The sequence below is a fragment of the Phoca vitulina genome, unplaced genomic scaffold, assembly GCF_004348235.1.
Source record: "Phoca vitulina isolate PV1807 unplaced genomic scaffold, GSC_HSeal_1.0 scaffold24, whole genome shotgun sequence".
Lineage (NCBI taxonomy): Eukaryota > Metazoa > Chordata > Mammalia > Carnivora > Phocidae > Phoca > Phoca vitulina.
In genome coordinates, this window is record NW_022589727.1 from 18,117,282 (window position 1) to 18,132,704 (window position 15,423).

The window sequence follows — 15,423 nt, forward strand, 5'->3', positions numbered from 1 at the left end:
CCTATGAATTTATTTTAGGATCATAGGAGGGGAATGACAAATTTTTTATAAAAAGAAGGCATGAGATCTGATACAGTTGAGAGCCCCTGCTCTAGAAAGTTTCCCTTCCCATCCACCAAGTTCTTCCAAAGACAGTTCCTTCCTGAAATTCAGGACAGGGATTTTGGAGTAGGGAAGCTAGATTTCTGCCTTCTCAAGCCACAGAGGCAAATAACACCAGCACATGTCATGCCACCACCACCCAGGGGTAGCCCAGAGCCTTGCAGGTGGACTGATAAAAGACCAAAAAGACTGGCCAGTTAGGGTAGGCCGCCTCTCAACCACACACAACACGGAGCAGGGGACAGCGCACTCAAAGGACTGTGACCCCCAGAGCTGCCACTGCTGGGGCCAGGCACAGCTGAGACCCGTGGCCACTTCAGAAGCAGCAGACTTCATCAGAGCACTCCGCATTCCCTTTGATGGCACCTGTCAGGACTAGCATGTGCTCAGTGGCAGCTTTGCTCCCCACTGCCCCACACTAAGCACTGGGAAGCCTGGATGCACCGAAGGGAAGAGGCTGAAAGCCCAGACAGGAGTTCTGAGAAGCAGAGCGTCAATTCAGGGGGCATGCGGGAGCACCTCCATGGGTCAAGAGAGATGCCTGGTGCACATCAGTACGGGGAGCGGGGATGAATAATCAAGCTTTCAGAGCTCCTAAAGGACACTGCCCCTGGGCTATACTTGCCAACTGGCAAATAAAGGGGTGCTGATATGCCCCTAAGACCTCTTGGACCTCACGCTACTCCAGCGACCTCAGGAGAGCCAGGAACCCCTGATCAGGAAGTCCACCTATCTCTACAATCTCAGCTTGCTCATACAGACAGGCAGCCGTGTAAACAACGTGCAGACATCACCAGTGCTGGAGAAAGGGACAGAAAGAGCCTGCAGGGCCACTGAGGCCTCCTACCACCTTGGATAAGTCAGAACAAGTTAGCTGATACAAAATACCCCAGCACGACGAGTGGGGAGGGGACAGACACTGTGTAGGGGTTCTCCCCATAATAACAGATCATCTTCCTGTAAGACAGGAGTAACTACCTGTTGTGTATATATATATATATTTCTTGTGTTCTGAAATCCTTGAGCAAGAAGGAAGAGATGGAGAAAGCAACCCCAGCTGAGGAAAAGGACTGAGACAGCAAATCATCATCCACCTTCACACATGAAAAAATAAAAGCCCCTATTTCAATCTCCAAATCAGTTGCCAAGAAGTCAGGACTTGCAGCAAATTTATGGATAGTTTTATACAAAAATATGTTTTTGTAACTATGTATGGTGAGGGATATCAACTAGACTTATTGTAGTGATTATTTCACAACAGATGCGAATCATTTAGGTTGCATACCTGCAACTAACATCTATGTCAATTACATCTCAATAAAAGAAGAAAAAAAACAAAAACCAGACATGCAGGCAAAGTCACTGACTCAAAAACTGGAATGCATTTCCCCCATTAAAGAAGGCTTTCAGTGGTGACTATGTTCCCAGGCTTGCCCACAAAGGCAATTCAATCTCAAATTGGACCTATGTATGGGTTGAAAGTTTACTAAGAATTCGGGGAATAGAGTAAGTGGTGGAAAAGGTATAAGACAGAGTTGAGTCCCCCCCCCCCCCCAACCGCAGCCCGGGCACTAGGCAGTTTTGAAATAACAGGAAAATTCTTTGCTGCACAGCCATCTACTTTCTGTACCTCGTTTATACTCTTCTCAAGCCCTTCTCAGCATTAGCCTTTCGAAAGTCCCACTGCTGTTGCTGGGGAAGGAGGAGAGTGACCCTGGCAAAAGAGCCTGGGGTGCAAAAAATGGAGCTAAAACAACCTGAGCAAAAAGGTCTAGGCCCCTGAGATATGATGATGTGTTTGGGGATCTCCAAGTGGTTTCATGTAACTAGAACAGGAAGTGTTCTACACTTCAGTATTCTTGCTCTCTTCCTTTGTGTTTTCTTACCTTCACCAAACCTTCATTTCACCCAGTACAAGTCCTCTAACTAGGGTAGTGACGAAGGCAATCTTCCAGAACTTGTTAATGCAGCACGCAGGACTCAGAGCACACAGATTCTTTAAGGGTTCACATCTTTAACTTTGTGTGCTTTTGGGTGCATGCACATGCGCGCGCGCACACACACACACACACACACACACACCTGCAGTATATTCATTTTTTTCCTGTTAATATCCTATACATAAACTCTCCCATTAGTCTACAGGCAGTTGCATTTTTAAGAATCTCAATTAAACAAAATGAATCTTTAATGAATATTCAATCGGGACCTTTCCAGAAAGCACAATAATTGGGGAAAAAAAATATATGAGCCTTTTTTTTTTCTTTTTTAAACAAACGCGGCCCTAAGTTGAGAAGGATAGAAAAAGGCAACAGAGGAGTTTCCTGTCTTTACTGCCAGTTCCCCTACACCATTTCTGCTTTTCATCGCTTCTCCTTTTCTTCCATTTCTGCATCTATGGACTTTCCATAAACTCCAGCAGCAAGACACAGGCATGCTGCTGTCTGGGAACAGCCAGATCATAGAGAAAACACAGGTGTCCTACAAGCTCTTCCGTCCTCTAAAGTACCTGCCACAGCTTTCGGCAAAGAGGCTCAGGCACCTACTGACCCAGGTCTTGTGCACAGGCCTTTTGAGTTTTTCCAGACAGAACTCTGGTTTGTACCAGGGGCCAGTAATTTTTTTTTCTGTAAAGGACCAGAGAGTAAATATTTTAGGCTTTGTAGGCCACATGGTCTCTCAGCTATTCATTACTGTTGCTGTATTGTGCAACAGCCACAGAAAAGACATAATCAAGCAAGAGTGCCTATGTCCCAATAAAACTTTATTTACAAAAACCGACAGTTGGCCAGATTTGGCCCGTAGGCCACCGTTTGCAATCCCTGGATTATACTGAGCCACCTCTATGACAAGACTGGCTTGTAATCAACATGCTCACAAATAAGACACAGGTAATAAGGCCTTGTCATATGTACCATAATTTGTGTTAAATAATTTAGGATCCATACTTGCATTTGAAACCTAAACATATTACCTACCATGAATTTTTCTTGCCTTTTGTTAATAAATTTTTGCCACTTTTACAATTTAAAATAGAAAAGAAAAACAATCCATAACACCAACTATTTACTAGTTCTATAGCAAATCCATATTTATTTGTGCATATTTATCCTCAATGAACATTCTTTATAACCACTATATGCTTCTTGTTTTAGAGGACAATGGTTTTTTAATATGACTTTTTAATAACACCTACAGCCAAAAATTGGTGGTAGTGTTGGCAGGGGAAGAACTGCAGATATTTTAAGGTCAGAAAGAACACAAGGAGTTAAAGCAGGAGGAGATGATGGTGGCACCAAGGAGAGGAGGGAGATAAATGTCCAGTCCGGGAAAGAAGAACAACAAATTTCATTCTGGCCAAGAACTCCAGATGTCTCCTGTCTTCCTCCTAGCTTAATGTGCTTCACCTCTCCGGATAGTTCTCCAATTAAAAAAGTAATATCACAAGCCAAAAAGAGAAAAAGGCGCCAAGAGTCAATTATGGCCGTGAGGGCCACGGTGAGGAACACGGTGGTCATACAAAATGAGTTGACTGGATGACCAGCAGCAAAGTAACCCTGAAAAGCTGCACTGACTCACAGGAAACGCAGACTGACGAGTGATCCGCGAAAATGCCAAGTGCGGAATCAGCCAACCAACGGGACAACCTAATCACATTGATCAGCTTGCTGTGCTCACCCATTTCCACCCCCCTGCCAACGCCCCCCCCCCACCATGATGCTCAGACAGCATTTCCTCCACTAAAGTTTCCTTCCCGCTGAGTTACACTCCAGCTGCTCTCCACTCCCATAGGTCAGAGCGCGCCCTGGGCACATCTCCCATTCGCCACACCGCTGTCAACTGTACCTACACCACAACACCTAAAATCTAGGGCCTGTTCCTTGTGCACGTAACTAGCCCCTATTTTATCGTGTGTCTGAGTACCTAAATCTCTGAGTCTCCGTCACACACGTGAACATCAGTTAAGAGTCGGGGGGGAGGGACGCGCAGAGGGGGAGTGAGCTCAGCTGCATTAGATCACGAAGCCCAAAGGCCAACAATAGGAATTTGATTTCGGGTAGTCAGTCTCATGAAGGTACAAAGTTGTGTCCTCAGGCTCAAAGCAGAATGCCCCCACAGCAGCATCCATCTGTCTCAACCTCTGGGAACACATCCCCAAGTGCATGATGGGGTCTCAGCACCAAGAAAAGGGCACCTTGTTACATTATTACTACAGTTATAATAGAAGTGAGTTATATTCTGAAAATCCCAACTAAGGAGCCTCTTACAGCTCAAAAGAAAGACTCCACTGTGCATATATTTCTAATTCCTATATGTCATATCTAAATTACACAATCCAGGCTTTCCATTAATTCAGAATGGCCTTCTGATAGGTTTCTATGAAGTAACCATTTCTCCTCATTCCATAGCTGTCCATGAAACTTATCATGCTAGTAAGGTGGCATGAGAAAATGATCTTCTTGCTTTAATAAAGATGTTATTGTTACACTAGATGCAAAATATGTTTCTTTTGTTAAACTATGAGGATAAGCTTCTGGAAGGTTTCCTAGTAGGGAAAGGATGGTCTTCTGTGACAAAACAATCCTAAGAAAGGAGAAAACCAAATAGCTTTCTCTTCCATAAACAGAGTAGAGGTGTTCTGGAGTACTTATAATAAAGTCACTAAGTTTTCCAGCAGACCATTCAACTCTGGAACAGAAGACACATTTCCCAATACATAAGAGGATCTAAATCTTTCATACACCCTCTGTGAGGCTAACCTTAAATATAAAAGCTACCTGCAGGGTACCTGGGTGGCTCAGTCGTTAAGCGCCTGCCTTCGGCTCAGGTCATGATCCCAGGGTCCTGGGATCGAGCCCCTCATTGGGCTCCCTGCTCCATGGGAGGCCTGCTTCTCCCTCTCCCACCCCTCTGCTTGTGTTCCCTCTCTTGCTGTGTCTGTCAAATAAATAAATCTTTAAAAAAAAAAAAAATATATATATATATATAAAAGCTACCTGCACACAGGATGTTTCTTCCTTCTACTCAAACTATGCCATCAAGAAGAAAGCACAATAGTGCGGAAGGCATCAAGTATAAAGCTAGCTAGCGTTTACTGAGGGCTTACATTGTGCCAGCTACCATGGATTATTTCTTTTAATCCTAACAACCACATTATGATGTACACTACTCCCATTTTATAAGCAAGGAAGCAAATTTTGAGTAACCAAAGTCAGCAGCTACAAAAAGTGGCAAAACTACAACTGTAACCCTGGTTACAGGATTCTGGTCCACAACCACACATCTACACAAGTTATGTTTGCCAAAATATGGATCAGCAGCACGTTGGGAGGTGGCAAGAATGCAAGGCCATCCCACATCATGGACAAATTAGAGGGATCAAGGGAAAGCTCACCGCATAATGCTACCACTGTCTACACCTTTAAAAAGTTTAAATTACTAGATAATAAGATCAGAAGGCAAATCACAAAATACAGTTGACCCTTGAACAGTGTGAGGGTCAGGGGCACCAACCATATATAAGTTTTGACTCCCCAAAAACTTAACTGCTAGTAGCAAACTGTTGACCAGAAGCCTTATTGATAGTATTTTGTTTGTTGTATTACATACTGTATTCCTATAATAAAGGAAACTAGAGGAAAAATTCTTAAGAAAATCACAAGGAAGGGACGCCTGGGTGGCTCAGTCGGTTAAGCGTCTGCCTTCGGCTCAGGTCATGATCCCAGAGGTCCTGGGATCGAGCCCCACATCAGGCTCCCTGCTCAGCGTGGAGCCTGCTTCTCCCTCTGCCGGCCGCTCTCCCTGCTTATGCTCTCTGACAAAGAAAATCTTAAAAAAAAAAAAACAAAAAACACAAGGACGCAAAAATACATTTACAGTACTATTAAAAAATACATGTGGAAGTAGATCCATGCAGTTCAAACCCATGTTGGCCAAGGGTCAACTGTATAATAATTTTAGTGAGGCAGCAGAATGAGATAATGAAAAGAGCCCTGATTTAGAACCACTGCGCTTGTGTCCTGGTCCAAGCTAAACACAGAGACTCAAGCTCCTCATGATAAAATTGTCATGATAAAAATACAGCTCACCCTTTTGTTGTCACCAGAATAGTGAGAATATAAGAATATAAGCGAGAATATGCCAGCACTGTGCCTGGCAGAAAACAGATACTACAATAGTTTGTTTCATCTTTTATTTCAAAACACAAGTAGGGGCGCCTGTGGGGGGGCTCAGTCGGTTGAGTGGGGAACTCTTGATTTCAACTCAGGCTATGATCTCAGGGTTGTGGGACTGAGCCCTGTGTCTTGGGTGCCCTGGCTCAGTGGGGAGTCTGCTTCTTTCCTTCTCCCTCTGCCCCTCCCCCTGCCTGTCCGCTCTAAAATAAAATGAGTCTCAAACACACACACACACACACACACACACACACAAAGACAGCTCCTGTCTATACTGTAAATCCTCCCTGGACACCTCCCCCTCCTCTACCCTCAACACACTCACCCACAGAGAAACTCCTTTTTAGGTGCATCAGTTTCTCTGAGAAAATAACTCTATCACTCATAATCTGCCTTCTTTTAACGGCACATGAAATAGTCTAGATAACAGTATTTCTGCCTTATTTCATGCTTTCAATATACAGAAACAAGGTGCTATTTAAGTACATGAAAGCAGTTTAGAAAAAAATGTTAAAACAAGTAAGATAACATTTCAAAAGCAAGAAGTATTGAAATAGGCAAGCACAGTATCTTGAGTCAAAGAGTAAATTTGACTCAGGTTTTCTCCAGCCTTCTCTCTCATACAACACAACTGGTAATCTTAAAAAAAAAAAAAAAATCAGAGCACTGTACCAAACACTCACATGTGGTTTTTTCATGAAGTACATTCTCAGACTGAAATCAGCCTGGTAGCCTTTAAAAATAAAATGGCCTGAGTAAAGCTAAGATGTTTCCACTTTGGTTTTTTTTTTTTTTTTTTTAAACAAAAAACTGACTTAAGAGTAAACGGTCTTTAGTGAAGAGTTCATAGTTGTGAGATATTCGCTTTGCCATTAAAAAGTGAAAGCTCCAACCGTAGAACCACCAATCTTTGAAGTCAGAAAACGAAACGCATCTGTCTCTACCTCCCCTATCCCTCCTCTCATTTCCTTACAGACCATGGCTCATAATCACAGATGCACAACGGTCCCTTCATTCCTACCAAACCACCCAGGTCTGAAAAAGTGTGAAGCATCTGTCCCTTAAACATCTACAGGGAAGTTGCTAATCAACATCCTTGAGACTCAACACGGAAGGGCAAATCACAAACTTGTTTCCTAAACCAGAAAGCAGATGCTTCTGGTCCCCAGTGAAACTGAAGGCTCCTCCCACTCACAGAAGAACGATAACGGGTTTCAGTTCTTTTGATTCATTTTTTAGAAGACGAATTTTTAAAAAGCAACTAACTGAGCACACGTGTTCTCCTTTCCACCCTTACATATATTTACAATCCCTCCATTTTCTTCTTCAAGTTAGAGAAGTCCATAATAAGTACACTCGCTTGAAAGGCATTAGGAACTCATTTTGAGGACTGAGGTCTAGAAGACAGGCAGAGAGAGGTGAGCAAGCCGAGTTCGGTTGAGTTTTCTTTCTCATTCCCGCACTAGCAGGCAATTACGCATATGTGTTTTCAAACAAGAAAAGCGTTTGGAACGCACAACCATGCAAAGTAATGCGAGGCACAAGACAAGGGCACGATGCAGCTGGCGTGCTCTGTGTCACAAAGGGGCTCGGGCACAGCACTGAGAGTCTGAGGCTCCCAGCTGCCTCCCATCGCATCCGGTCCCAGGTCCCAAAACCAACGGGCTCGGGACCCGTGAGAGCGAAGCGGACAAGCACTGGGCGCCCCTCTCGGGGGGGGGGGGGGGGAGAGAAAGTGACGGGAGACTGCGGGAGCGCGGGGAGGACGGGTGGCGGGTCCCGCGGGGCGAAAGGACAACGGAACGGGGGTGGAAGGGGGCGATGTGACAAAGGCGCAGAAGCGCCGGTTGCAGCGCAGGCCGAGGGTGGCGACCTGGGCACCGGGGCCGGGGATTAGTGACCCACGGGAGGGGGAGGAGGCTTCTGGGGCCCGCGGCAGATCGCGGCGCGTGAGGCAGCCCGGAGGGGCGCGTGGCCCGGGCGGGGGAGCAGGGCGCGTCAGTCACCTGTATTGTTTGAAAAGCTGGTCCGACTCCCTGAAGCCGTTGTTGAGCAGCATGTTGATGCCAGCCAGGGCCAGTTCCGCGTCCTGCAGGGGTGCCGCCGCCGCCGCCGCCACGGTGGAGTCTCCGTCGTCCTGCCGCCGCGGCCGCTGCTGCTCCGAGCCCGCCATGGGCGCGCGAGGCTGTGCGCAGGGCCGAGGCGAGGTGGGGCGACAGCTGCTGCGGCCCCGGCGCGCCCGCAGCCCGGCTCTACCTGCCCGGAGCGGCGCGCAGCCGAGCGGGGCGGGGGAGGGGCGGCGCGCGGCTGGGCGGGCCGGGGCGGGCCGGGGGGAGGAGCCGGGCCGGCTGCAGCGCGGCGGGGGACGTGAGCGCCCAGGCCGCCACCTCCCGCCGCCGCGGGAATTACTCAGCAGCCGCCCGCCCGCCTGCTCCTCCCGCTCCCTCCGAGACGCTCCCCTCGCGCGGGCACCCAAGTGGAATCCGTTTCCGGGTGTCTCTCACCCCGCCGAGCCAGGGCCCGAGCGGCCGCCGCCCCTGCTTCCTGCAGCCTCCGCGCGGCGCCCGGGTCCCTCCCGGCCTGGGTCCCCACCCCGCACCCCTCGCCCCGCCGCCCTGGGCCAGCGCGCCGAGCCTGCTCGGACACTCGCGAGGCACTGAGGCCCGGACTTTGACTCTTTCCTCCAAAAGAGCCGGACCTGGAGGTAGCGGGGAAGCAAGCGGGCTTGAAAGGGGGACGGGGAACTGCGCCTGGGACGCAGCGAGAGCGCACGGCTGGAGACCACCTGGCCGCACTCGGCGCACTCTACCCTAGTGTGTAGCGCCTGAAACCTGGAGCCGGCGGCGCCCGCGACCCCCAACTTTGTCCCGACCTTGGGGCCGCCCCCCTAGCCCAAGGTAGCCAATCCCCGAGGAGGTGGGAGGCGGGGGCGGGGCCCGAGGGTACCTGCCGGCCAGCTGCCGGGAGCCCCGGGCTGAGGAATAGAGCCGGGAGGATCCTGGATCCTGGTACGCACCCTCTCTGGCCGCCACCAACATTTTTGCCCGATGGGGCAAGAGGACAAATGGAGGCTAATGTGGCAAATACCTAAATATTTAAAGTTTATAAATTAAGCTCTTCAAGTGTTTTCTATTATTACCCTGACAATTATACTTTCATACCAATGAAACAAAAAATAAGTATAAAGCTCTGGTTTATTATATGACCGAATATCAGTAAAATGTCAAAGATGACAGAACTCAGTCATTATTGCATATGTCTGACTGTTCTAATGATGGGCTGGTAATGTCTGCGTGGGTAATATTATGGAGACAATTCACAAGTAATGTTTATGTTTTTCCAGAAATTTCTATTTTTCACCTTTATTTTAGCAAAATCACTAAATATGTTGTGACAATCAAGATTATGTTCTTAATGTCAAATCGGACCACCTTTCTTAAGTCATTGTCGTTCTTATAGTGTGGTTTATTAATTTCAGTTTGGAGAAATGGCTCTGCTGAAGCATTTACAACTGAAACTTTTAAAAAATTAAAGCGATATTCGGGTTTAGAGATTCACCCATTCACATCCAGCATTATAATGAGGTCAATATGATAAATTAGCACAGAAAATACTTCAAAAATATTTTTATTTCATCATACAAGTTGCTATCACTTATTTGTGATTTGTGCCATCCCTTGCAAGAATATCTAAACCCAGAGTATTTCCAACATTCATATACTTAAAATATGTGAATTGCTGTCATTCCTTAGCTGTCTTTTGTCAGAGCACCATGCTAATTCTTGAGTACATCTGGAGCCACAAATTGGAACATCAAAAGAAGAAAATGGATGATTCTCACCTCTGGGAAACAATGCTTTGTACAAAAATACAGGAGTCACTGCGTTCATGTGATCTGAAAGGATAGGTTTGCCAGGTTTTTTATCCAAGTACTTTTGGATGTAAAATAGTGTTAGATTCAAACATAATAATAATAATAATAAAAAGATTCCAATATCAGCAGTGCCACAGATCTATATGGCATTCATAGGCTGTAACCTTTGTTTTTAGGACATTGAGCAAGAGATAAGTCACATTGCCTTGCGGTCTGAACATTGTTAATTGTGAGAATGGGTGTTAAGGGTTCTAAGTTCTTTGAAGCCAGCACCGAGTGCCGGATCCTGAGTGACAGAAGTGCCCATGTGTTCTTTAATACATCTATGTGTGTGTCTGTATCTTTTACTGGGCCATCTAACACACGTCTTAGGTACTGTACTGACCATGGGGCTCTTGACAGAGTGTTCCCTGGTCACACATCCCCAGTGGTAACCAGAGCTGACAACATGCCCAGTACTTATAAGCTGCCTGAACTTTGGATCTGTGGAAACATCTACCCCCTAATCCTGAAACAATCCAGTCAACAAGGGAGAGAAGCCAAGAGGGCAATACCAAACCTAGCAGATAACCTGTCCTCCCCCACCTGGAGAAAGCAGCCAAGCCCAGTTCTCCATGTCCATCAAGGAGTTGATGGCCCCGTGGGCATTAACAAGTTGGATCTGGGACCCAGCATCTCAGAATGGGGGGTGGGGGATGAGCAAAATCAAAGCAATCTGTCTCAGAAACCTAGTACAAATGGTTATACAGACTTAGTGAAATTTAGCTGTTGAGCAATTGGGGCAAGATCCAGTGCAACTGCCCAACACCCCATAATAGGTGATATGGATAGAGAATAACTCCGCCATGTAATTTACACCAGATATGTGCCAAATTGGATCTAACCAAATGCCACAATTAGATTAGCAGCAGCATCTTGAATGGACATTTTCAAATATTTGCTCTGCAACGAGGGATACAAAGAGGATTCAGAACAGGGCTCACAACCCGGAAGCGAGGCAATACCTGACCCAGGAATTAGATCTGTAACAGCTGTGGTTGTCACTGACACCTGCCCAGCGTTTACACCTGGCAGGCAGGGAATGAACGCTGCTCGTGTTTTCTTCACTAGGTAACAATGGCACATAATGATGGATGTTTAAGAGGTCATAGTGTGTATTACCTACAAAAGGAAGGAAAATTTAGATTACCAACACGTTAGGACGCCATACACTTGAAATGGTAAGATTCTCAGCACCCGTTTGTTGCACTAAAGGCAGTCTTCAGTGCACTTGGCTCAGCCTAATAGGATTTACCCAGTGTTCCCTTTGGCAGGAGGAAGGAGCAAAGGAGAGGGAGGGAGAGGAAGAGGAAAAGCTCTCAAATGGAGGAAAAAAATGATTTCCTTTCTACATACTTCTTGTGGGTATTGTCAGTATTTTGTGGTTCTTCATGAGATTTCATTGTGAAAATGAAACTCCAAGTCTAAATTATTTGTGAAAAGTTTTAGATGTGTCTTACTTTTTACACGGTAGATTTTTTGTAAGTTAAGACATCTTGATGGCAAGTAACAGAAAAATCTGACCCAAATGGCCCAGAAAAGCAAATTTATTGGTTCATAAAGGGGATTTCCCAAAAGGAGGCTGGGCCAGGGCTGCAAAACTGTGACTTGGACCCAATTTCTCCACCTTTCTACCACCGTGCTTGGTGGGTCTATTTGTAGGCCCTTCTGTCCTAGTACCCAAAAAGCTGGAAGTTTCCCGGGGCTACCTGCTTGCTTTTTCACATCCAGTAGCAGGGCATTACATTTTCAACGCTTAACCCAAAATCCCCTAACTGAATCTCATTGGCTTTCAGGGTGCTCAATTTTTTTTTTTTTTTTTAAGATTTATTTATTTGAGGGAGGGAGAGAGAGCGAGCAGGGGGCAGGGGAAGAGGGAGATGGAGAGAAGGAGACTCCCAGCTGAGCACGGAGCCCGATAAGGAGCTGCATTCCAGGACCCTGAAATCATGACCTAAGCCAAAATCAAGAGTCCAATGCTCTACCAACTGAACCACCCAGGTACCCCCATGTGCTCATTCTTAAACCAATCAATGTGGTTAGAAGGAGGTGGTTTATTATGACTGGATTAAGCCAATCAGAGCCTGCTCCGGGAATTGGGCAGTGAAACCAATTCCACCACTGGGAAATTCTAGGCCCACTAAGAAAAGGAATGTAGGAAATGGATGTCAGAGGGACAACTAGCAACATTCCCTACTCTTGTCTTCCTAAACATGTTTTGAGTTTTTGGAATTGTTTTAAATGCATTTAGAGAATATACTACCTTAAGAAGTCTTGTATGTGCTTAGGTCATATTAACATTTTTTAGGAATACTAGTAACCATGCCTTGATGTATCTTTCTGTAAACCTGCACCACCAGTTGAAATAAATATAGGTTCCCAGAATGTCTGGAACTCTAAAATGGAGGAGAGCTGGGAAATTAATGTTACTGCATTTTCATGGTATGCTAGCTTTGCTATCAAACTCAGCCCTGTCACTCTACCGGAGGTGAGAGAAGATTGAGTTAACTGCTTTTAATTAAAAAGCACATCAAGTCAAGGGTTGACATGTAAAACTGTAAAGCAGGTTCCTTCCTTTTCTCTGGCCTCTAAGGAGAGAAGCACGTGGTGGACCCAAGGGGATCCACCTGGCTGTTTCTCCAGCAGGGTGGATGCCTCCAACAGTCACTCCCACTGCCCTGCAGACCACAGTGGTGACCATGAAGCAGGAAACTATCCCCTTCAGACTGGATGCCTTTTCATCTGCTTTTCCCCAAACCGAATACCCAATGGACATAATATAGGTTTAAGCAGGTATTTACTAGAGGTGAGAGCATTGTTCTGCTGCTGTATAGATTTGGAGGCACGACTGGGGAAGACATCATGTCCTTCCTCCAGTGGCTTAACCCACCCACCCCCACCCCCCCCCCCCCCCCCCCCCCCCCCCCCCCCCCGGGTAAGTAAGTCAAGCAGTGAGGCCTCCTGCCCAAGTCCTGGATTACGATGTGTTTGAGTGGGAGCTCAGCTCCTCTCTCGGTCTTCACAGAGGTTCTCTCTTTCCTTCTCCTTCTCCCTTCCCGTTCCTTTACGTTTCTGCATCCCTTGCCTTTAACCTGCCTCCTTGCTTTTCACTGACAATTGCTGCTCCCTAGATCTACCACCCTCCCTGCTCCTTACAGAAATAATCAAGTCTCCCTCTCCCTTAGTACCTTCTCATGATTTGCACATTTTTCAGCCTCTGGTGAATGCCCATGACTTCTCTGTCCACTGATTGCTGCTCTGAAAAGGAAGAGGTTATCCCTGGTTTCAAGGTCTGGGTCTGCTGAGTCCCGGGGGTGGGAAGCAAATGGGCTCTGGGCCTATGGAAGAGGACAGGGAAAGGTGTCGAAAGGAGGTTTCGTTTAGTACACTGGTGGATTTTCTTCTGGCGTATCTAAAACCAAACCTAGTGGCATGCCTGGGTGGCTCAGTCGTTTAAGCGTCTGCCTTTGGCTCAGGTCATGATCCTGGAGTCCTGGGATCGAACCCCACACTGAGTCTGCTTCTCCTCTGCCCCTCCCCCGGCTCATGCTCGCATGCTCTCTCTCTCTCTCTCTCTCTCTCTCTCAAATAAATAGAATCTTTAAAAAAAAATCAAACTTATCTTGCCACTATGATACATTTTGATCTGGAATTTCCGTTTTTATCTAAAAAAATTATTTTCCTTCCCTCCATGTAACTTTACCTTGTTACTAACAAGCCTAGCCTTAATATGCTAAGATGTTATTAAACCTTTCCTACATTAACTAATAACAAATGTCATATCCCAGTTCTTCTAACCACCAGGCTTCTCCCTGACTGAAGGAGAAAGGAAGAGATACCTTTCTGTTCACCTAACCACATATGTGAATCTATTTTGGGCAGAAGCAGCAGCCTTGACATTTGCTTCTCAGAGTGGATTTATTTCCAAATCTTCGAGTGTAGTCAGATTCCCTAGGACTGTCTAGAGCACGTAATAGGTGCTCAACACCTGTTTGTAAGTTATGTATGGCGAGGGTGAGCTACCGAGCGGGTGAGTTGGAAGTACAGGGGGAAGGAGATTGTGCCGGGAGTCTAAATCAGAGATTACAATTCTGGTTCTGCAGTGCATTGACTTTGTGACCGAGGGCAATTCTACTTAAACCTCTTTCAGGCTTAGTTCTCCCATTTGTAGTATGAAGACAATCAGTACCTTCAAGGCAAGTAAATGAAATAGTGGACCTGTGTTTCGTAAGCTGTCATGGCAAGATATTATCTGAATCCATACAATTAGTGTTCTAATATAAATTGAAGCCAATTGATCCTTCTGTTCATATATTTACTTGTCAACGGTATTATCTTGAAATATCCAGCCACAAAAAAAAGCCTGTGCAATTAAATAACCAGATGCATCATATGGAGATGATTAATTTAAACCATTTCTACTGTAAACATTACATCTTTGCTGTTATTAATGCAGCCTGAGGAGGAAGTGCAGATTTTCTTCTGAATGTATAAAACATATAAAGTAAAAATATCCAGGTTTTAGACATCTTCATTTGGGTCTGAATTATCTCTGCTTTAATAATCCATTAAAATATTTTTGACACGACCTGAAGGGTTGGACAAGGAAATCAATTAATATTTGGCATGAAGATTTTAAAAATGCATCTTCTGTGTCCTGTGTATGTAACACGTTTTACAGTCAGCTCTTACCTTTGCAAAGAGGGATGCACTGCTAATAAAAAATAGTGCCTTATTTATAAGTCACTTGTGTTTTGCTCTGGGGTTCAGGTAGCAATCTAGGTGTTCCAACCCATAACTCAGCACCACTAAATTCCCCGTGGTAACTTTAGGAACTAGTTGAAGAAAAAGTTTTCTAGCAGTGCAGGCAATCCATACAAGTATTATCTGTGCAAATACTTGGACATCCTGGAGCTGAGTGTCCTGAATCTCTGTTATTTCCCAGGGCCCTCACTGAGTGTTCCCACTGTGCAAGATTTAGACATAGATACAAGCCCTCTCATTACTGCAGATGAGACATGTAGCCAGATACACATTGATAGCACAATATGGTAAGTACCATAGTAGACCTTGGTACAAAGTTTGTCAGAATCCATTTAATTCCGGGCTTTACTCCTTAAATGAGTACAAAAAATGTTTACTTTATAAACTGATAGATGCTGATTTTTCTATTAATTTGTTGACTCTTTCCATCTTTAGAATTAGATATGGACCACACCAGAACAGCTGTCTCAC

General features: G+C 45.7%; 1 protein-coding gene across 1 annotated transcript in view; it reads right to left on the reverse strand.

Moving 5' to 3' along the window:
• Positions 1–8,511, reverse strand: part of TTC39C (tetratricopeptide repeat domain 39C) — a 104,819-nt gene extending 96,308 nt beyond the window's left edge. The window contains exon 1 of the mRNA XM_032421175.1: positions 8,282–8,511. Within this exon, the coding sequence (XP_032277066.1) occupies positions 8,282–8,448 (167 nt within the window). The 5' untranslated portion in view covers positions 8,449–8,511. The remainder of the gene's footprint in view (positions 1–8,281) is intronic.
• Between the last annotated feature and the right edge of the window lie 6,912 nt (positions 8,512–15,423).